General features: G+C 28.2%; 1 protein-coding gene across 1 annotated transcript; it reads left to right on the top strand.

Annotated features, from left to right (window-relative positions):
• Positions 1-24,274, top strand: LOC136978751 (heat shock protein 60A-like). Its single transcript, XM_067274555.1, has 12 exons — positions 1-87; positions 4,314-4,484; positions 8,480-8,732; positions 11,666-11,748; positions 14,391-14,486; positions 14,945-15,038; positions 15,372-15,540; positions 15,669-15,876; positions 18,765-18,902; positions 19,230-19,404; positions 22,919-23,097; positions 23,749-24,274. Exons 2-12 carry the CDS (start codon positions 4,317-4,319, stop codon positions 23,896-23,898), a joined length of 1,713 nt encoding a protein of 570 aa, XP_067130656.1. The 5' UTR covers positions 1-87; positions 4,314-4,316; the 3' UTR covers positions 23,899-24,274.

Genomic DNA, 24,274 nt, shown 5'->3' with positions numbered 1-24,274 from the left:
AGGAAGTTGCCGCTTGGGTACCGTGGTGGTTTCGAAATTTGTCCTGCCGGTGTTCGGATGAGCACGTGTTGTGGATTTTAATTTAAGGTAAAACGATCAGATCGCAAATATTATATAATTTATTTTCATTATTAATAATGAACTATCGATTATAAAGTGAGCAAATGCCTATTTTGTATTGAATAATTAATTTTTTCATTTAAGTGAAACGCCATTGAGCGTTTCATTCTACTAAAAGCACGTTTTAAGAAAAGCCTTGGAAGTTTTTCGCAGTGATTTATATCGTGCAAATTAAAATGTATAAAGTATCTTGGTTTAATGTTAAATGGGAATTATATCAGTAATTGTGAAGAAATTACCGATCGTTAAAAATTCGAGTATTTTAACAATTGGTTAATGTTACCTTAGGTAGCCAAGATAGCGGCTCGTCTCTGATTCCAGCAAGGAAAACAGTGGGACGCACGTTCTAACCTAACCTAACCTATTCTAATAATTTGGTTGCTAATAATTATGGTAATTTATTAGAATAGGTTAGGTTAGGTTAGAACGTGCATCCCACTGTTTCCTTGCTGGAATCAGAGACGAGCCGCCATCTTGGCTACCTAAGGTAATATTAACCCAATGGTTCAGGTTGGCAAAGTGGCAAAGATATATTGTCTATGAGACAAACGTGTCTGGGTCCCACTCCTGTTAACTTTAGCCCGAGCAATTTTTTGTGTTTTATAGTTTCATTATTGTAAATACTGTGGTCAATAAATGTACATTTTAGTTACTAAGATCATTGTTTCCATCACCCTCTCCCACTTGACCTCACCAATTCCCCACCCCTCAAAAGCTGAAGCAAGTACAATAATATTTCAAACTAATGAAAATATTTTATAGTATTTTACTGTGCATTATATTTATAACAATATCTTCTAGTTTAATTATTGGTACAAATGAACACCATTACTTAACCTTTAATTTCGGTAACAAGCGTTTAATACATAATATTTACATGAAATTAATCATTTTAAAATTAACTGTAATATCATTAAGTTTAATTTGTATATTTGATTTATTAAAAAAACTTTGGTAATCTTACAGTGTACATTGGTCAATTTTTTAAATCATTATTAATATATATAATTGTCTTTAAGTATTTATATGAGAATATTCAACTCATAAGAAATATCAATTCAAACATAGTAATTTGGTAACCCTGTTTGAAAAAATTTAAATCAGTTTTAACTTTTTATCAAAGTATTCAAGACTGTTTTACAGAGCAATGTTTCTCAACTAACTTCCAGGAGCAATAGTGCTCTGCAAACTATCTATTACAAACATGACAATTACAAGAAAATTATTGGGCTGCAATTTGAAAAACTTGTAGACCTATAAATTCCCACTGTTGTCCATCCATCATTCTTTCCTTAATATCTAGAATGGAGTTAGATAGATGAAAGAGGAGACCAGATATAGAAACCTTAGGGGCAAGAGACCCCGATTAACTATATAAGAACTTCTGATGTACACCAGAAGTCAAGTTATTTTGATTCAAAACTTTTCCCTTGAAAGCAGTTAATAGATGACTGGCATGACTCCATTGCTAACAGAAAAGTATGATGTACAGAGGCAAGACACTACAGTACTAATTTGAGGTGGAGAGTGTATATTTCAAATGAAATAAATAAAAAATATGGTAAAAAATTGCAGCTTGGCATTGTGACAATGTCACAATAAAATAATTGCTCATTTATTACTTATTTAATCATTTATTATTATTTTATGATATATTAATTGTTGTAAATTATTTATATATTATTTTTAACTTTTTAACTATTGATTTAGAAGCAATACTTCCTTGACATATCTATATCTATACTATTAATACTATATAAAGAGACAACATATTTTTCATTTGTGACCACTAACCATGAAAACTACTGAACCAATTGTTATCAAAAACTAGCATCTTTATGATTCCCAAAATGTTTACCACTAATCAAAACCTACAGATTTTTTATTAATTAAATAAAACTGCAATGGATTTTTGTCTGTCTATTTGTCTCTCTCTTCACTAGATGGCGACACATGAATTAGTACTTTCTGTTATAGAGAAAAGTCCGTTTATTGAAGTTTACTATTATATTTGTCATATTGAAGCTGTTGATCGATCTTTACAGGATTTTAGATCAAATAATAAACTAATGGGTAGTATAACCTTTGTTTTCGCCGGAGATTTTCAGCAGACTTTACCTGTGATTCCAAAAGGTACGAGAGCTGATACAATAAAGGCATGCTTAAATAGAGTTTTTTGAAACTGTTCCAAATACATGAAATCTGGAACAGTTTCAAAAAACTCTATTTGCGAACGAACATGAAAGCTCATTTTGCGGGAAGTGACCCTGCATTTCCGAAACAGTTACTGAAAATTGATGATGGAACAGTAGACAATGAAAATGGCTACATAACTGTCAGTGAAAACATAAGTAAGAGTGAGTACAGTCAATGATTTGATTTTTTGAAATTTGTCCCGATATTTCAGATTTATTGAATAAACCGTATCTTTGGTTGGTGTAAGGGCCATAATTTCACCTAGAAATATAACGGCAGAAGAAATAAATAACATTATTCTTGAAAAAGTCAATGGTAACAGCTGAGATTATCTATCAATTGATACAGTTTTAAGCACTGATGATGCAGTCCATTATCCACAAGAGTTTTTTAATGGTCTCAGCCCATCTGGATTCCCACCACATAAATTAAAATTAAAAATTGGTTCTCCAATTATGTTATGTAATGTTCAACCTCCCAATCTTTGTAATGGTACCAGGTTACAAATTATAGCTATGCATGACAATATCATTGAAGCTATAATTCTCACTGGACCAGCGACTGGGGAAATTGCATTTATTCCTAGAATCCCAATGATTCTTACAGATCTACCATTTCAATTTAAACATTTACAATTTCCAATTAAAGTTTCTTTTGCTATTACAATTAACAAATCGCAAGGCCAAACATTCCAATACAGAGTGGATCTTCATATGGAGAGTTTCTCCCATGGCCAATTGTATGTAGGACTTTCCAGAACTGGAAATCATAACAATCAAATAATTTTGATACCAACAGGTGACAAAACTCAAAATATAACTTATTCAGAAGTTTTATGATTTTATTTTTTTATATTTTGCAATACTACACATTGATCACTCAAAAATAATTAATGAACAAATAGTTCAAATTTTCGAAGTTCTATATGTATATAAGAGTGTGCCAGGCTGCAACAGGGATGCTAGTCTATTATAACTAGACATTTTTTTTGTATTTGAAATATTAGTCTTACTGCATTTAGGATGCTATGCTAATATATATATATTGTTAAATTGGCTAATATATCTTAAAAATGGAATATTACAATGATTATATGAATTTAAGTCAGAAATATTTTTTAAAGATCTCCTGAACACAATGGAAAAAATATTAATATTTTATATATATATATACATACATACACATACATACAAGTCTAACTCTGCATTCCAGCAAACTGGAATTTTTCCCAGTCACCTATCGAAGATTTAATCAATGATTTTAAGTACTAAGTACGCAGAACATTTTTATTTAAAAGTTTTTGTAATCTGCATATATTTTGAGAGTGGTTATACATATATTAAATACTTTCCTACTTAACTTAATACTTACAAAAGTAAATACAATCCACATTGAAATATATAAGGAATTTAATTGAGACTATAACATGTATATATTAGTACCACAGATTCCAACTGGATTTTGTTAAACTAAAACACTTCAAACCTTCTTTTTCTGGCAAATTTATTGTTTCCATGCTAATGTTTTCAGACATCTTTAAATCGCATCATTAGGCAAACCACACATAGGATAACACGACTAAAATTCCAAAAAGAACACTTCATTTCAAAAGTTTAAACATAATGGTTCAGGTTCATGAAATTTTAATTTATGTTATTCTATGTATGGTTGCCCGGTGATGGGGGTTAAAGATGTCCAAAAATGTTAGCACGGATACAATAAATTAGCTGGAAAAAGAAAGTGTGAAGTTTTTTAGTGTACATTAGTGATGTGATTGTGCTGCACACTTGCTAGTATTTCAGATGCTAGAGGTATATATAGTTAAAGTTAAATAGTGCTAATATTTTCTAGTAATAAAAAATTATTGAAATGATAAGTAAAATTTCTAGCTCTAAACTTCTTGAATTTAATTTTACATAATTTACATAATGTTTATATTATTGCATTATATTTCATAATCTACATTCATATTTAATAAGTGCATAATTACATTTCAGAAAATGTATCGACTTCCATCAATTTTGAGATCTTCAGTAACTCAATGTTTAAATAAATCATTAAAAAGAAATTATGCTAAAGATTTAAAATTTGGTCCAGATGTTCGAGCAGTAATGCTTCAAGGAGTTGATGTTCTTGCAGATGCTGTTGCTGTTACAATGGGTCCAAAGGTATAATGAAATAAATCTTATCTGACAAAATTTAAGTTCATGTTTTTAAGTAAATTAAAATAATTTAATCACTGATTAAATATTGTAAAGTTGTTTTTTCTTAGTATTTACAGAAATATTTGTTTGAACTTTTCTTGTTATGATTGTTATTGAATAATAACAATAGGTTTGGAGAACTCAAATCTGGAGAATGAACTGGCTATGTTATTAGATCAGTTCTATCCACCACTTTGGGAAATTATTTTGAGGATGTTGTACTCATTACCATAATAATGTGGGATGTTCTGTTTTGCTAGAAACTAATGCATATTTTCTTTGATAATTTTATTAAAGATAGGGGATAAGAAATATTTGTGCATGTCTAGATACATTGTATTGATAATAGTCCTCTAAAGACATGATTCTCAATCTATTTGAAGTTGGGAAACACTGAACTTTGACATTTTTTTTCTGCGGAACACTCAAAATACGTAAGCTTTAAAGCAGGGGTGGCAGGCCTTTTTGAAATCAAGAGCACACTTGGTCTAGTATATGACATCATTGGCATTTGCTGATTATATTCCCATACAAAAATTATTTTACATTGTATTGATTTTTCTTTTGCAATAATTTTTAATTGTATATTTGATTTTTTTCATGGAACACTTGAAGTGTTTCATGGGGCACCTGTGTTCCGTGGACCATGGATTGAGATCCATGGCTCTAAAGGAAAAAGAAGGGCCTTACACTTTCTGTTAACTGAGAAAATAAATATATTAACTTTTTGGCATTCTTGATCATGTTCCACATAAGTATGGGGATTTTCAGAATCCTAAATTTTACAGTTGTGAGTATTCACCACACCATCTAAATGTAACTTATCATTTTCTCCAATGAAATTTTTCACCCTTATTAATTATATCTAATATTTCTATATAAAATGCTTTATGATTCTGTCTCTCTTCAGCTGTGACATCTTGCACCATGAAAAATTTCTATAGCTTTTAGATATAATCTTAATCATAAAAAAAAAACTACAAAAGTTTTATGTAATGCAATAAAAATTTATTCTGTACTCATGCTCGATATATATTTTATTTATCTACTTTATTAAATTTAAATCACAGAATTTCAGACTGTTTAGATCAGTGATTCCCAAATTTTTATGAACCCCATCCCCTTGGTTCCATAAACTTATATTCAATGTTCCCTTGTGTGAGAAAGGCTTGGAAATATTCTTAGAAAAGCTTTTCTACAACCCTCAGTGTCCTTATTGTACATTGTTGTCAACATATGGAAACCATTAAATGCAATGCACCTTCTTACATGCTTTTATGGAGGAAAGGGAGATGTCAGTGATTCGAACCCTTGCCTATAGTCACCATTTGGTCCTGTCTCTAGTGTTCTCCTTACTTCTTTTCATCCCCTAGATTTATTCAGCACCCACTTTGGGAACCACTGATGTAGATTAATATTTATACATTAAATTCTGTTTCAAATGGAATGCAATGGTGGCACTGGCTTGAATTTTTTGTTTTGGCAGATTTTTATTTTATACAGAATTGTTTTTGTTAATCCAGAATAAAAGAAATGATGAAAAAGTATTATAACACATATTTAGAACTGCTTCTCCTATATAGATATCCTCTAACTTATTGTTTTTTATATGTATTTTGTTTCAGAAATATTGAAAACATCATATACAGAATGGGGTTTACAGAAGGGAAAAACATATCTACAATGTGTTTTTTAATGTTTTTTAACTTCCCAATCTCTGAGGATGTACCACTTGCTAGTCAGTACTTAATTTTTTAATCAGGCAGGCTAAAGCTGTAGTCTCACTTATGGAAATACTATGGAAAAGTAACGAGGAAACAAAAACTTTTGCTTTGATTTAGAGAATTGAGTTAAAAATGTTTAATTTTTCTGTTGTATACAGAAACAAAATGTCAGTAGATTAAAATGGTACATCAAAAAATTACACAAAACAGCTGCTAATGATGAAACATAAATACTTGGAAATATATATTTTTTTAATATTTAAGTTTTAAAAAGTGCACATGGAAGGAAATGAAGTATGAGACATTATATGATTGAATAATTTACTATTGATCATAGTATTTTTCATTGTATCACAGCAATCATAGTATCAATCATAAAAATATATATACCTCTATCCATTTGGAATTCTGATGTCTTTCCCATGGCACCAATAATAGTTGTTATCCTAAACTGCTGTTTCTCACAAGGGAATATTCTACATTAAGGTAAAATAGAATTAATATGTACACAGAAGTTTTCAGTTTTCTATTTCTGTATTATTGTCACAATATTCCTGCAAGTGGAAACTACACTTTGCATGAAGTTTTCAATTTTTATTCAGAAATTACTCTCTTACTGTCAATGAGAATAATGTTTCTTATAAATTAATCTTTGTTATTTCTAAAGCCAATAGTAAAGTATTGAATTTTGGCTGGTGGCAGTGATTGCTTTTTTTTTTTGTCTAGCTAATATGAAGAGAATGGAAGTATTTCATTCTGAAAGGTTTTGCTGTAATCACTTACAACTTTTATTTATGAAAAAATGGGAATAAATTGTAATTTATTTTTCATAATTACTTTTTTAGATTGTTCAAATATATGAAATTTTCTCTAAAAAGTAGTGTCTAATTTTTAAATATTTGTTACTCTTAGAGTATGAGTTAAATTTTCCAGAGAGGTAGGAAGACAGCAATATTGCAGTGTTATTATTACTTTCCAGACAGTGAAAGTACAGTCATAACAAAGAAAAAAATGGTAGATGTGTATGGAGAGTTGACTCTGATTTGAGCATTCAGATTATATTATCAATTATAATTTAGAATTTAGCTGCTGTTACATTAAAAAGTTCTATTCTACAGTTTTGCTATGCAGTTGATATCCAAAAATTCCTCCATTTTTATATTAGACAGGTTTCTGGTTTATAACTGTATTTTAAATTGTTCTATTCTGAGATTACTTTTCTATTTAGGCGGCTTTTTGTTTTCGAGATGGACTGTTTTAAATAGAGAGTATTGTATTTTGATAGTTATTGAATTATTAAAATATTTATTAGAATGAAGAAAAATAAAAAATATGTAATTAATTAATAATAAAAAAAATTGCAATATAATTATGATTTATTTGATATATATTTTGTAGTAGTATAATATATATATATATATAATAAATGTTTTAAAGATACTGTATTTCCTTGATTAAACTCCAGGAGGTTTATTTTAAAAAAAATGTATCTCCAGAGTTTATTTGAAGACTTGGGATTTTTCAAGACTAAGGTTTATTACCTTGCAACAGGAAATTAATGGATAAAAATGAAAGAAAAAAATTGAATACCTTAATTACTCAAGCATTTTCTGAACTATCAAAATCATTTATTGACTATATGGGCTACAGCTACATTTGAAGTAATCACTGTTTTCATAGTTAACTTGATTCAGCATCTTCCAATTCAGTTATTACGTTGTCATTTCTGTCTGCTTCAATGTTATAGGAATCAAGATCTTGACTACTCATTATCTCTTTTCAGTTTTGAATTTTCTTAATTATCTTTGTCTGATAAACTGTCAACTAATAAACTTAATTGTGACTTTCCCATGCTTAATATTCAACAATATTTATAATTTTTTTTCAAAAAATATTTCTGTGAACCTTTGGTATAGAAAATTCAGTCTGACTCGAAACAGTTTGAAGAGGTAAAATTTTAGTTAAACTGCTTACACTGTAAATTGTATTACCCTATACAATGCAGCACTTTAACATATTTCCCATTCTTTTCAACTCAGGATTTATTTGAGGCTGGGATTTATTTTTAACAGCACCTTTATTTCCAGGGTTTATTTAAATTCTGGATTTTAATCAAGGAAATGCAGTAGGTTTTTTGATTAATTTATGTTAAAAGTATATTTTTGAATACATTTATTTACTATTTATTTGTAAATGAATATTAAAAGGATTAAATGAAATTGTTTAAAAATATAGGGAAGAAATGTTATTCTTGAACAAAGTTTCGGTGGTCCAAAGATTACAAAAGATGGAGTAACTGTAGCTAAAGCAATTGAATTAAAAGATAAATTTCAAAATATAGGAGCTAAATTAGTGCAGGATGTTGCAAATAATACAAATGAAGAAGCAGGAGATGGAACTACAACTGCTACAGTGCTTGCAAGAGCAATTGCAAAAGAAGGATTTGCAAATATTAGCAAAGGAGCTAATCCAATTGAAATTCGAAGAGGTAAGTGAATGAAGTTTTATTGATTTGATATATAGCCTGCAATGAATATTATAATTCATTGTATGGAAAAATTTTGCTATTAGAAATTAAGCTTGCAAAATAAAGAAATTTAAATTATATAATATTAATAATTATTATTATATAATATAAATTTAAAATAAAATAAAATAAAATAAAATGAATTGTGATCAAGAAATAGTTTTATTGTTGTCTATTACAATTAATAAAGTTAGTTTTAGATTTTCTTTATTTTAATAATATTTTGATATATTTTTGAGATGTGACATAAATTGTTATACAGTTTAAAATTTATATAAATTTCCATTTACTTTTTTATTTTTATTTGTGACTTTGTAAATATTATTTTCTGTCAAAAAACAGATTTTTATTTTAATTTGCATACTCTGGAATTAATAATAAGTTCAACTTGCATTAATACAAATTGCTAGGAGAACAGTAGGTACTTTATTTTATTGAAAACTAGCTGACCCGGCCACGCGTTGTTGTGTAACGCGGCCACAAAATGTATCTATTATAAATGTATAACACTTCCCTCATGGGGGGAATTTCAAAAAATCCCTTCTTAGTATACATTCTCTTGACGTGCCCTATTAAAACGCAATCAAAAACGCATCTAAAATACAGTAGAGCGTCGATAAGTGGAACCAATTGGGGACTGGGGTCCTTCCAGTTAATGATTTGTTCCAGTTTCCGACTTTGTACGAAAAAATACATTAACCTGTCCGATGTTCAAATTTTTCTCCATTGCGTATCGCTTCCTGTTGAATTTTTCTCCGTTGCGTGTCGCTTCGTGTTGAATTTTCGTCGATTTTAAGCCTAACGGAAATTTTTATAATAATCATTGAGGCTATCGTATCGTTAAAAATTATTTCTGCATTTTGTACAAACAAAATAAATATATTAAAGAATATAAAAAACATGAAAATTATACTTTAGAAGTAAATTTAGTATCAAAAACATTCGATTCAGCACGACACAGTCCGACTGAAAATCGTTCCACTTTCCGGCCATTCCACTTACCGACGTTCCACTTATCAACACTCTACTGTAGTATAATAAAAGCTGAGTTCTTTACAGTAAGCCTTAATCCTGTCCCTCTCCCCCGCAAGGAAATATCAAAAAATCCCTTTTTAGTGTATACTTATTAAAACGCAATTAAAAACGCAAAAAACCGCATCTAAAATAGTATAATAGAGGCCAAGTTCTTCACGGTAAGCCTTAATCCCATCCATCTCCCCCCAGTAGGGGAAATTTGGCATGTATATTATATAAAAACACATGCGTATTCGAATGCAACGTTGTGTCAAAATTTCCAAGGAATCAGTAGGAACAAACACATTATATTTTATTTATATAGATAGATAGAAAATGATCTGCTTTAGTCCATTCTCACAGAAAAGCATAATGCCTCACAGAAAAGCAAACTTAGGTCGTCAGAGTTAGCGCCATCTGTTGGACATAACAGCCTTAATCCATATATAAAGATATTTTTGGAAGGGGGGAATGGTGGTCTTCACATATGCCACAAACCTTCACGGGAGTGTATTAAACAACTTCCCAAAGTTTCATGACAATCGGATAAATGGTGTAGTAATGCATGAAGGACAAACACATAGACAGACAGAATGCACTAGGAATGCATCCCCCACTTAACGTGGGGGATGCATTCCTAGATGACAAAGCGCTAAACGAAACAGCATTAAACGGGGTCATTTTAACGTAGAGTAAATAGGGATAGGGAACATGTGACCAAAAATAAACAAATTTTATTTTAATTTTAAGTTATTTTTATATTAATTTGTATAATAATATATGTTAAATAACATAAACATATGCACACAGAAATGTAAAGTTCATTTTTTGTGATGAAGGTCCTGACTTTTCTGAAATTTTTGTTTTTGCAATAAAGTCGTGAAGTTTCATTTGTCGCTTTTTCTTTCCTTAAGCAAATGTTAGTAGCAGAAGATCGCATCCAAAATGCCTTGTTTTGCTTTTGCACTCCTTTCAAAATCTGGATCATTCACTACAGTTTGATCAACAATTTCAGTTATCATTACTAAAGAAATCTGTATAGAAATTTTTTGGGTTCTTCGTTTTCAGAATCTTTATTTTCCAGATGAATTCTTTGTTCTGCCTGTTTTTGAAGGTCGTTGTCGGTAAGGCTTTCACCAGAAACCTGCAGTAACTCCTCAATATCCTGCTTATCTACAACTCCTAGTCCTGCTGTATCGATTAGGTTGACTTTGGTCAACCTAACAATACGGCGATATCCAAGAATTCTCAACGAGAAGAGCCTATCTTCAGCCATAATTTCTTCCACATTTCATTCGTGTATTTATCAGTTAATTCTTGCCAAGCAAAGTCAATATTTCCTATGGCATCCATGATGTTATATTTTTTCCAAAATTGCACCAAACAAACATAGATTTCAAGAAAGTACATTTTTTTTCCACTTTTTTCTGATCAGTTCGTGTTCATAAATAAACATATTATATACCAGCATGGGCAAATGTGGCTCTTTTTGAGTTACATGCGGCTCTTGCTGAAAGTGTTAATTTCTGTTTTTTATTATTATTTTTACAATTTTATTTTTATAATTTTCTGAAAATATGTTTATTAAACAAATTCAATATTTGTTTTATATTATATTCATATTATATAATAAAATCACGCGCCTTACCATACTATCTGCCACGACAGTACAGAACTGCGGCTCCCATGCATTTTGCAAAACCTACATTTCGGCTCCCACTGGACTCTTGCTTGCCCACCCGTTATATACGAATCAATGAAATGCCGCTATAATTTAAATCAGCGTAAATTTTGAGTGCAGATTTTGTGTTTGTGTAATACTAATATTAAATAAAGCATAACAAAAACAATTTCTAAGTTTAGAAATTTTTAAATTTCAGGTGTAATGCTAGCTGTAGATAAAGTAGTAGAACATCTTAAATTATTATCAAAACAAGTAACAACACCAGAAGAGATAGCTCAGGTATATAATATATTTTTCTATTAATTAATGTTTTCATTAATTTAATTAATTGGTTGATTATCACTTGCATATTAATATTATTGAATAAGATATAATGACTTATATGTAAAGATATTCTAAAACTGTATTGATTTTAAATTAGAAGTTGCAGTTTTAAATTTCTAATTGATTGTGTGTTGTTTGCTTCATATATAGTTAATCTGGGCCTTCTGCCTCTAATCTTAACATATCTAGTCTTGTCTTTCATCTATCTAACTCCATTCTCGAGATTAAGGAAAGACAGATGGATGGGTGGAAAACAGTGGGAATTCATAGATCTACAATTTTTTCAAATTGCAGCCCAATAAAAAATTCTCGAATAGACAATACTTTAAAAGTGTCCTCATACTTCCCTTTCACACACAAGCAATTAAAAAAGAAAGGCTAATTCTATGTGTGACTTATTTCCCGATGGTATGTGAAAGGGACAAAGAATGTGAACACTTTTAAAGTATTATAATGTAAAGTATTTTTGAGAATTTTTTTGTAAATTTTCTACTGTCATAGCCATTTTTTATCAAATCAAATAATTACATATATTTTTAACTAACTTGTAAGTACATTTGAGACTATTCATTTGAAAATGGGAGAAAACTCTCTAAAGCATCCAGTTTAAAAATATACTTATTGAGGTAAATCCTGAATGCAATATATAAGATTTTCATTTGTTTTCATAAAATGGGTCCTAGCTTGAAATTACTACTATGAACTATTTTATCTTGTAGTTGCTGTTCCAAGTAAAGCAAGTTTATTTTTGAAAATTAGTTTATAATATAATTTATATAGGCAGTCCTCTACTTTTGTACTTAGTTTCTGAAATGTTATGAAAGTTGAAATGTATGAAAATAGAGCAGTGTAAAAACATATCAAAAAGGGTTTTCAAAATATTTATTTTTTATTGATTAGTATCTGGTGTTTTCTTTATGAATTTGTCAAGAAGTAATTGAACTGTACATTACTTTTTCTTTTCTTGATAAAGAGTTCTGTATCACGCTGTGTCTTTTTCTATTACCCTTCGTACATGAGATATATGCTCTCCATTGGGATCATAGTCTTCCATAATGGTCAAAAATTTGTCAAGATGCATGAAGGCTTTGTTTATATTCATGATTGTCAAAATTGTAACAATGAGTTTGTTATCTTGATATGTTCTTCATTTTGTATTTCATTCATCTCTTGTAGTTTAATCAAGTCTTCATTTGACAGAGGTTCTGAGTGAGATTGCATTAACTCATCAATATCTTCATTGTTGACATTTAAGTTTAATTCATTCATTATATTGACTATTTTACTTATGATAGCTTCAGGAGTTTTTTCAAAGTCCACAGAATCATTCATCATTTGTGGACATATTTTCTTTCAACAACTTTTCATTGTTGACCCTTTTATTTCAGCCCATGAGTCCCCAATAATATTTATTGCATTCCATGTATAATTTAAAAAAAAATTTCTTAATGTATGTTTACCTTCCTTGTCAATTGCTTTGATTGCTTGATTCATTAATCTTCTCATATAATAATTCTTAAAAGTAGCTATCGCCATTTGGTTTATGGATTGTATTTCACTTTTGGTACTGGGAGGAAGAAGTACAACATCAATTCCCAGATGTAAATTTTAGAGATTTTGGATGTCCAGGAGCATTGTCTAAGAGCAATAGTGCTTTAAATAGTAAATTGTCCTTATTTCCTAACAGAAGACACAAAATGATGTGAGAACCAATCTTGAAAAAACTGTGCAGTAACCCAGGCTTTAATATTTGATTTCTAAATGACTGAAGCATTCTTTTAGTTTTTCCTTTCAACACTGGGATTTTCTGTGTGATAAATTTGCATTGGCTTGAATTTAAAATCACCAGCTAAATTACCTCCAAGGAATAATGTTAATCTGTTTTTACAGTGTGTTCCAAAAGTATATATAATCAACATTTTAGTGCTTTTTAGAATTGTTAGGAATTTAAGAGAAATGTAAATGATTTCATTTGTATATGCAAGCTACTTTACACTGATTTTTGATAATTTCAAAATTAAAGATCATTATATTGATAATTTAACAACAAAAATATATTTTTTGACTGTCCTAAAAGTATAGATAATAAAACAGAATTGCAAAAATTTGAAGCATAAGAAACTTAAAATTACAAAATTAAAAATAAGTGACATCACATAACATCTTTATTTTGTTGTCAAGTAGCAATTTAAATATTGAATCAAGACTTTTCAAAATTCCACATGGAAGAGAGTTTAGTATGGAAGAAATTGTATGAATATGGAAATTAAAAGCAGAGTGTTAAGGGAATTGCTGTTTTAATGAACAGATCTACTCCTGGAATTCATAAAATTTCGGAAAAATTATCACCAATACCTTCTAACCGTTGATCAGGAAGGCCCAAAATCATATCTCAAAGGGGTGATAATTTTATGAAAGTACACGCATTTTGCTGTATATATCGATAAAAATTGAAAGTACGAAATGTGTATGAAATAGTGAATTGTACAAAAGTAGAGGACCACCTGTACAGAAATGATATTACAGATAATTAATTTAAACATTCATTAACTGATATTAAAAAATTACAGTGTATGAGATATTTTTTTAAAATATAGGTAGCAACAATTTCTGCCAATGGAGATAAAAAGGTTGGAGAATTGATTTCTGATGCAATGAAGAAAGTTGGAAGGGATGGTGTCATCACTGTAAAGGTAATTAACTTTCTTTTCTTGCTAATTATATATGAATATTATGCAATGTTTTTAGGTTTTGGTCTAGCAATTTTCTGTGGGGTATATGCTTGCATAAATTATAATAATTAAGTGAAATTTAAAAAATTTGTATATTACAATGACGACTTATATTAGTAATAAAGATAGATTACTTTTTTAGTATATTGAAACACATATATCAAATTTAAAAAAATATATATTTTGATTGGTTAAAAAGTCTGATTAAAACTTTAGTAAACAGGCTTTTTAACTAATCAACAATAACTTGAATTTTTAATAATAATATCAAATGCCCAAAGTTAATATGTAATAATATACATAACATTAACTATTCATTATGTATAAAATTATAATTTGAAATTAAAAATCTATTCACAAATTAAGTTCTGAAATATCTTAGAATCTTATTTTAATGGATCAATGATATTTTTCTTCAGGATGGAAAAACTCTTTATGATGAACTTGAAGTAATTGAAGGCATGAAATTTGATAGAGGTTATATATCACCTTATTTTATCAATACTCCCAAAGGTATTTATATTAAAAAATCACTCAAAGTTATAACTAATACTACAACTAGCTCATTTGAATTTTTCAAAATTAAATTTTCACATGGCGTGTATTATTTATAAAATCATTTGTTAAATAAATATTACAAATCAGATATATTTTCTACCAAACTTCAGTTTAAATATGCGTTGAATTTGAATCTGCTGTTTCTGTCCTTTCATAATAGTTTCTTGTTTTTGTAATAGTTAAATTTCTTTAAATAATAAAAACATCTAGTAATGTTAAGACAAAGATAGAATTTTAAAAATAACAACATTAGTAGTTTATAATGGCTTTTTAAAATTTTTATTTCAGGTGCCAAAGTTGAATATCATGATGCGTTAATTTTATTTAGTGAACAAAAAATTTCAAATGTTCAGACAATAATTCCAGCTTTAGAATTAGCAAATACACATAAAAAACCATTAATTATTATTGCAGAAGATGTAGAAGGTGAAGCACTTAGTACTCTAGTATTAAACAGGTAATTGTATTTCTTAGATTCTCAACTGTATACTTACTTTTGCACCCCTCCCTGTATGTATGTATGTATGTATGTATATATATATATATATACACAAACACATATAAATAAAAAATTATCTATTTTAGATTAAAAATAGGTCTTCAGGTTGCAGCTGTAAAAGCACCAGGATTTGGTGATAATAGGAAAAGTACTTTACAAGACATGGCAATAGCTACAGGTGGAGTTGTGTTTGGCAATGAAGCGAATCTTACTAAATTAGAAGATATACAATTAAATGATTTTGGTCGAGCTGGAGAAATAGTCATTACTAAGGACGATACTCTTATTCTTCAAGTATGTTTAGAGTTGATATTAAACTATTTAAAAGTGAGATTTATTAACAATGCATCTAAATTCATAAAACAAACTGCTTGAATAAAGAAATCACAAAAGCATAGTACATGTTAAGACCTGCGTATTTGTAAGCCTCTTGGCTAATCATCAGGGATATAACCATTAAATAATACTTTCAGTTTGGTAGTTCCAATTTTTTTAAAATTCACAATTTTTCTAAACTTCTACAGGAAAACTTTTTATAAATCAGAAATTAAAAGTTAAAAACATCTGTCTTCATTAGATATAGTGTGTTCTCAAATGCATTCAAAACCTCTGAGGATTAAAAGTCATCTTGCAAAGTCTGTCTTATAATCCAAAAAAATTTTTTATTTAACTCTTTTCCTGCAGTTATTAATTCTTCTATTCCCTTTTTCTATGTTTCATAACCTGTGTCTAAGCTGCTGATAATCCACTTCCAACTTTGACATTAACTTGCAATCATGTGCAGTAGCAGCAATTTTTTGCAGCTACTAGATTCTTGTGGGTATTTTTCACCAAATTGAGCATACATGGAATTTTATACAGGGATGGATATCATGCTATATGCTATCCATCTCTATAAAAATTTTTTCACTAATCACAGGTTCTCAAAATATCTGTGTTAAACTGCCTTACACATGCAATCATGTATAATTTTTCTTTATTGTTACATAATTGCATGCATAACATGATATTTTTCTATTATGACATCATTTTTGATGACTTGATGTCATTAAAAATGTGTTGAGGTCTTACATGATTGCTGCCAAAGGTAGTCATGATTCCATGGATGTTTGTCAGCTATGCATTACAGAGTGATTTGGTGGTCTGCAACTTTCTACAAGTACAATGTTGAATGCTTGTATCTGTAAGATAGCCTGAGGCACTATGATTTTCAACAATTCAAATGTTTCCACAGATTTATTTTGGGCTTGAAAAGTACAGAAAAATTATTTTCTGATTCTTCTGAGATACAACTTAGTCTTTCCATAATTTATTTCCAGCTGAACTCATTTTACATTAACCATCCTATCTTTAAGTTTGAATGGCTTATAGGAAACCATTCAAAGCCCATGGGAGCTCAGTCAAGGAAAGGTTCTGTAAACAAAACAATATTTCATAAATTAAACAATGAGCCACATCGAAATTTTAACATTCAGAGAAGACATGTTACAGGAGTTTTCAGAATTGTCAAATTCAAAGGAATGGCAATTACTTGCAGAATAATTAGGCATGAAAAATCAATGGAAGATCACTGCCTTATGCATGTCATCCTGTAAAAAAACTGCATGTGATCATGGGTTAATTTATCTTGATGATCAAACTCTTCTAAATCCCATCTATTCCAGTACTTAATTCATTTAAAACTTTTTTCCTTGAAAAATAGAAAAAACTGTTTTCTTTGTGGACAGTGGAAGGTGGCACTATCTTCATGATCAGAGTTTGTCTGTTCAGGCATTTACAATTCAATAGAATTTTAGAAAGATTGTAACTTCTAAATTTGATAGAGTTTTAATTTTGTGCTTTTGGCTATATTGTTAAATGGTTGTCTTCTTATGATAAGCCAGGAGGTTTGAAAGTATTTGACATGTACTTTTTTGTGATTTCTTATGAAGTAGTATTTTATAAATTATAGCTATCATTTTGAATATATCTAAATTTAAAATTTTTGAAATAGTTTTATATTACAAACAATAAAAGTCTATTAATTTATAAAGTTTAGATTTGAATTTAGTATGCTTTAATAGGAATACATTAAGAAAAATTAATTATTTTAAATGAAAAAACTTTTTTAAAAAAATTTTAACTGTAAAAGTGCATTGAATCAATACTGTTGATAGATTCTATATTGAAAAATAACAAAACAAAATGACAAAACAAATGCTCTGTATGTATAAAAAATTTTGCAGTTCAAATTATCAGGAAATTTGTATAAAATGTATTATTTAAAGCATTAATCTAAGTTAAATCAATTCCAAGTAAAAAATTATGAGAAAAAATTTGATTTTATTTTTCTTTATAAAGTTGTTTAATTATTAAATGTGATAGTTCATTTTCATGGCTAAGAAAGTTATACATATTCCTGTTAAACTTTAACATCTTGTCAAAAATGTACAGGTATCCCTTGCTTAATGCAGGATTTGATTAACACACTAAATTAATTGCAGCAATCCCTTTATATATGTGGCAATTTTAATTAATGTGGCTTTACCAGCCGTCTTTACTTAACATAGATACTTATTTGATTAATGTGATTTTGATATACATGGTAGCATTGAGGGATTAATTAAACACATTAATCAAGGGATACCTGTATATTATTTATATCTGATTATTAAGAGCATTTTATTTTATTACTTTAAATTAGAAATTTTAAATTTGTTTAAATTTTATTAAGGAATATATTATAATGTATATTTTATTATTATTTATATATTCATAGCTTTTTAATTTAATATAATTTGTTAATATTATTTTCTATTTTAAACACTTTATGATATAATTAACTAAATCAGATATTATTATTGCTATTATGTATATATATAATTTTATAAACTTAATATATAATATATAAACTTTATAAATTAATAGACTTTTATTGTTTGTAAAATCCATCAAATGCTAATTCTATTTTAAATAAGATGAAGTAAATGTGAAAAGGTAAATGCTTAAAATTCATCTATTTCATTCTAAACATTATTTCAAAGGCAAGTTTATAAAATTCCTGAATGAATTTTGAACTGTATACAGCTTTTAATTATATATAATGATTTAATTGACATTACAATATAATAAAAATGTAACCATATTAATATATTTTTTTCATAATATGAACATTTAAGAATATTTATTCAACAAACTTCTAGGTTCAGGGTGATAAGCAAAAAATTACAAAAAGAATAGATATGATCAATGATGAAATTGAACTAACTACTTCTGATTATGAAAAAGAGAAATTAAGTGAGCGCAAAGCTAGACTGTCTAATGGAGTTGCTGTCTTAAAGGTAAAATATTTATGAAAAAAAATTAGCAAGAGAGAACAGAATAATAATAAATCTTTACTATTCAAAGCAATCTTTAATTATTTAAAAAATTCAACAAATTTAACACATTTACTGTGTGTTATGTTAATATGGTGTATATTACTTGTAATACATGTATGAAATTTGATGTATATAAAATTCATCACTTATAATCTAGAGTATATATCAATATAAATTGAAATAAGAGTCTCGGATAAGAATCACGAGTATATGTATAATTTAGCAAACAAATTAATAATTTATAGACTTATTTAATACATGTAAAATATTTAATTTTTCATTTATTAGGTAGGAGGATCTAGTGAAGTTGAAGTAAATGAAAAGAAGGATCGTGTAAATGATGCTTTGAATGCTACTCAAGCAGCGGTAGAAGAAGGAATTGTTACAGGTGGAGGAACTGCTTTATTGCGTTGCCTTCCTATCCTTAATGATATCAAAGCTGAAAATGGTGATCAGAAATTAGGTAAATTGAATTATTAATATATGAGAAATATATTTTTCTGATTTTTTAAACTTTTAATTAATTATTTAAGCAAATATTATTATATAAAAAATTTAATTTCTTAAACATTTACCATAATGCATTTTCTTTGAATACATGATTATAAATATACTTCATATTTGAAAAATATTAAATTAGCAGTAGTAAGTTATTAATTACATCATTTGGCAGTTTTACTGATATTTCACAAGTTTATGTTACCAGTTTAACAGACATTTAAAAAACTATATTTATAGACAATAGTTTTTCTCCTTTGAATGAAAATTGTTGAATAAACAAAAAGTTCCTAAAATAAATTTGATACATTCATCATTACAGGAAAAATAATAATTAATATTGCTATTAATACTATCAACAGAATTTGAGCATTTTTTTACAAAAGTTTTGATAACTGTATTCATTAAACTCATTTTATAATAGATAAGCGAAACTAAAATACTTCATAAACTACAGGTATACCTCACCTTACGTCGGTAATTGGTTCCAGAAGAGGCGACGTAAGTCGAATTTACTTGTGTAGTTATGACGTAAGTCGAACTACGGTGGAAAATGCCAATAATGAGCACTTAAAGACCGCTAAATAAGACGACAACACAGAAACACAGTTGTTTTCATGTTTCATTCTCTAGGATTTATGATGATTATATTAACATTTACTGTAAATGTACATATTTTAATATGATTTTATGTGCTTTTAAAGCTTTTCTAGTGATGTTACAGCTTCAATATTTGTGGCGGACGGATGTAAAGTCGAATAAAATGACTTAAAGTTGATTTTTATTTTTCCATATACTTTTTTGACAAACGACGTATAATTGAGAACGACTTAACTCGAAATGACGTAACTCGAGGAATACCTGTATTTAAAAGTTTGAAAACAAATTTTCAAATTTGTTTAGAATAAAAACTTGTAAATAATTTCAAATTGATATGAGAGATGTTATTGTCATAGTAAGATAACATTAATCTCTTAAAGACATATGTTGTTTTTAGTTTTTTCTTTCATATCTGCATAGAAAGACTTCATATAAAAAGGAAATGATAAAAATTAAACAATGAAAAGTAAACCAACAAATTGCAGCCTTGCTTTTTATTATTTCATTCATATTATATGTAGTATAGTAGCACTGATTCATTCTTTTCATTCTTCCATCATTATGATCTGATTATTTACCTTATTAATGGGTTTATTCATTCCAGTTTTTTGTTGTGATTTAAATTTAACTTCTTATATGAATATATTATTTCATTTTTCCATTCCTGAATTTTGTCCAAGCATACATTGTGAATCTCATTGTTCCACAAAGTACACTTACATTAAATTTTTTGAGATATTATCACATTTATCAGTTCCACAGAGAAAAATAGATAGAGAATGTATATTTTCTATGCAAATGAAGAAAACAGGTTTCAACTTTAAAATCACATGGTGCAAAGTTTAAATGTTGAACTGCAGATTAGACCTGATGTTATCTTTTGACTTTCTCTTAACTATTAATTATATTTGTTTAATTCTCTATTTTATACCTTATATGAACAGTGATTAGATAAATAATAGATATAAAAAACTGTTTACATTATCTCTAGAATTATTAAAATACCTATTTTGAAAGTAGGACATATATTATAGCTATACATGCATATTCCACAGAATATCTCCTCTGTTGATGTTTTCCTGATAAAATGTAATTATTTTTAATACTCAAACTTTTTAGAATGTGCATTTCTCTCAATACATTTCAAGCTGATGTTTATATAGGAGAAATTGATATTTACCTCTATACAGAATTTTTAACAAAACAACACATGGGAAAAGTCTTGAGTAAACATGCTAATATAATTGATAGAACATCAGAATCATGTAGATGTTTTGAAAACAAAGAAAATGTGAATGTTTTGCACTGTGTGTCAACAAAGAAAATGTGCATTTTAGATACTGCTAGTGTTGGGAGAGTCACAATATCATATGAACATCAACTACATCAGAAAGTCCAAACATGTTTCTTAATAGTAATCAATCATTTTTATAATTTGCAGATATATCAGAAAGATTTATAAAAATGTTTTCCTATTTATTTCTTGTTTTCTATTATAAATTTTTATCTCTACTGTATTTTTTGTAACAAATCTCTTTATTGCTGTGACTTATTTGTCTTTCCTTATTGTAAATATAATGTTTATAGTACAGCATAGAGACTATATATGTAACTGTATCAAAGAGACTATTTGTTTACAATAATAATAATAATAGTTTATTGATCAGGAAAATGTTTTAAACAATTTGCATTTTAATATAATAGTTTTTGTGCACACAAACAAACACCAACTATATTTTTATATATATATAAAAATATAGTTGATCTTATAAATAAAATTTCTCATCTACCCAAATACAGTCAAACCTGTTTTTATGCGGTCTTTTTATGTGCGATTTTTATTTGTGCGATTTTTTTTATGCGAATTTTTAAGTTGTGCGGTTTTTTTTGTGCGATTTTTTATTTGTGCGGTATAGTTGGCGACTAGTCTCGTGCGATTCGTCATGTCTCACGTTGACTTATTATAGCTAAATAAACTTATTATAGCATAAATGAACTTATTATAGTAATATTATTGCATGAATATGCGAAAAATGAAATAATTTACTTTTTAAGTCAACAAAACACCACCTGGACAAAAATATGTAAAACAGACGATAGACCAGACGATGCAGTCAAGTGCTGACATCTGTTGTCAATAAATTCTGTTTCGTACGGTTTTGAGTTATTTTCTGTGAGACTTTTTTTATGCGGTTCCCGTTGACCGCATTAAAAAAAATATTTTTTTAATTGTGTTGCGAAAACTATTTTTTACAGCCATTCGTAAAGTTTCGTGCGATTTTTTTTTTTTTTTTTTTTTTTAAATGCGTTTTTTTTAATGCGGTCCCTATCCCCCGCATAAAAACAGGTTTGACTGTATTTAAAAACATTGTATTCTCCACAGGAAAATTTAATAATTTTATAATACAATTTTAATAGTATGGATTCAAGGACACCACTTTCAGCATCATCTGAAATTTCTGTTTAAAAATTGTTAAAATAAAGTTTCATGATTGGGACTGATTTTAAATGCTCAGAAACTTACAGAAAATAGTGAAAGTGTTGTCCTTGTGCATCTATGGCACTATTAAAATTGTAAGGTAAAATTGTCCTCTCCACAGAAAAATTGTATAATGATTTTGCATGTTTGGGTGGATAGGAACTCTACAAATAAAGGTTGACTCCATCATAAGAATATTATTTCCTGAATATTGAAGAGAAGATGAAACAATGAAATTTTAATGTATTGTCTTTTTAAAATATTTTTTTTAAGTTTTTCTTATATTTAACATTATAAATATGTGCTATATTTATTTATTAAGAAAAGTTTAAATATAAATAACTTTCTTTATTATTTATCTAATAATTTAATAAAATATATACTAAAATCCTCCTTTCAGGAATTGATATTGTGCAAAATGCACTAAAAGTCCCATGCATGCAAATTGCTCAAAATGCTGGTGTGGATGGTTCTGTAGTAGTACAAAAAGTTATAGATTCACCAAAAGAAGTCGGTTACGACGCTCTCTGTCGGCAATACGTTAATATGATTGATGCTGGAATAATAGATCCAACAAAGGTAAACCTATTTAAATTTTAAATACTAATTTATTATTTTTATTCAATACATTTCTTTTGAAATATCAATTCATAAATAATATACAGTTAGGCCTCCTACAATGCGGTACCTTTGCAACGCGTTTTCGCTCCAACACGATTGGAAAAATGCGGAAATTTTCTTACAATGCGGTTTAGGGTATTTAGAAACGAATTATCTTTCACATAACAGAAAAATCGCAACGGATCACATAAGTGCAGTGGAACTTGATGAAACAAGCTCAGATCTTGAAATAAGGCCAGTCAAACATTCTCGAACAACTATAATAAGTGACGATGAGGACTGAATTTGTGAGCATAACATTATGTTTCTTTTTGATTTTGACTTGAAATCATAATCTTTTTAGTTTTTATATGATGTTGAATTTTATTTAAGCTTTTTATGTACATAAATTTAAAAAATGATGAAAATGTTACACCATAAAAGGCAGTTTTTCTCTTTTTAGAACTGAGTCCCAGTTTTTGTATTAAGTTGGTGTCTCCTATAACGCGATTTCCCACAACGCGGTATTTTCAAGGAGCGTATCTGCCGCGTTGTAGGAGGCTTACCTGTATGTTTTAATCTATTAAAAAAAAATATATATATATATATATATAAATATATATGATTTAGGTTGTAAGAACAGCCTTGATGGATGCAGCAGGTGTTGCTTCATTACTCACAACTGCAGAAGCTGTTGTTGTTGAACTACCAAAGGAAGAAAAAGAAATGCCTGGCATGGGTGGAATGGGAGGAATGGGCGGAATGGGAGGCATGTATTAGATCTTGATGTCCACAAAAAATTCATTGCATTTATAAACTGCATCACAATAGTCATTTAATAGAAAATATTGCTGGTCATTGTAATTAAGTTAAATCATATTTTTTTGTTTCATTTAGAAATCAGGACATAATTTTGTAATTATTTTTTTTTATAAAATAATATTGATTGTATATTTAAAGGTCTTTTTATGTTTGTTCATTTTATAACAATATTAAATAAAAATTGTTTACAAAGTTAAAATGAGTAGCATTGTTTAATATGGTAATTAAATATAAACTTGGAAAATTAATTATGAATAGACATGTGTAATGGTATTTACACAGTTGGAGCACTTTATTATGACCATCAGCTAATATCAATAATGACCACCTTTTG

Source organism: Centruroides vittatus, unplaced genomic scaffold, assembly GCF_030686945.1.
Source record: "Centruroides vittatus isolate TY-2023 unplaced genomic scaffold, ASM3068694v2 contig_549, whole genome shotgun sequence".
NCBI lineage: Eukaryota > Metazoa > Arthropoda > Arachnida > Scorpiones > Buthidae > Centruroides > Centruroides vittatus.
This window is presented reverse-complemented; position numbering and strand designations above follow the sequence as displayed.

Bases quoted from the DNA above. Each gene is read 5' to 3' on its own strand.
- LOC136978751 (XM_067274555.1), top strand. From the start codon at position 4,317: ATGTATCGACTTCCATCAATTTTGAGATCTTCAGTAACTCAATGTTTA. The intron at 4,485-8,479 runs GTATAATGAAAT...TTAAAAATATAG, and splicing joins CTGTTACAATGGGTCCAAAG to GGAAGAAATGTTATTCTTGA. The intron at 14,487-14,944 runs GTAATTAACTTT...ATTTTTCTTCAG, and splicing joins ATGGTGTCATCACTGTAAAG to GATGGAAAAACTCTTTATGA.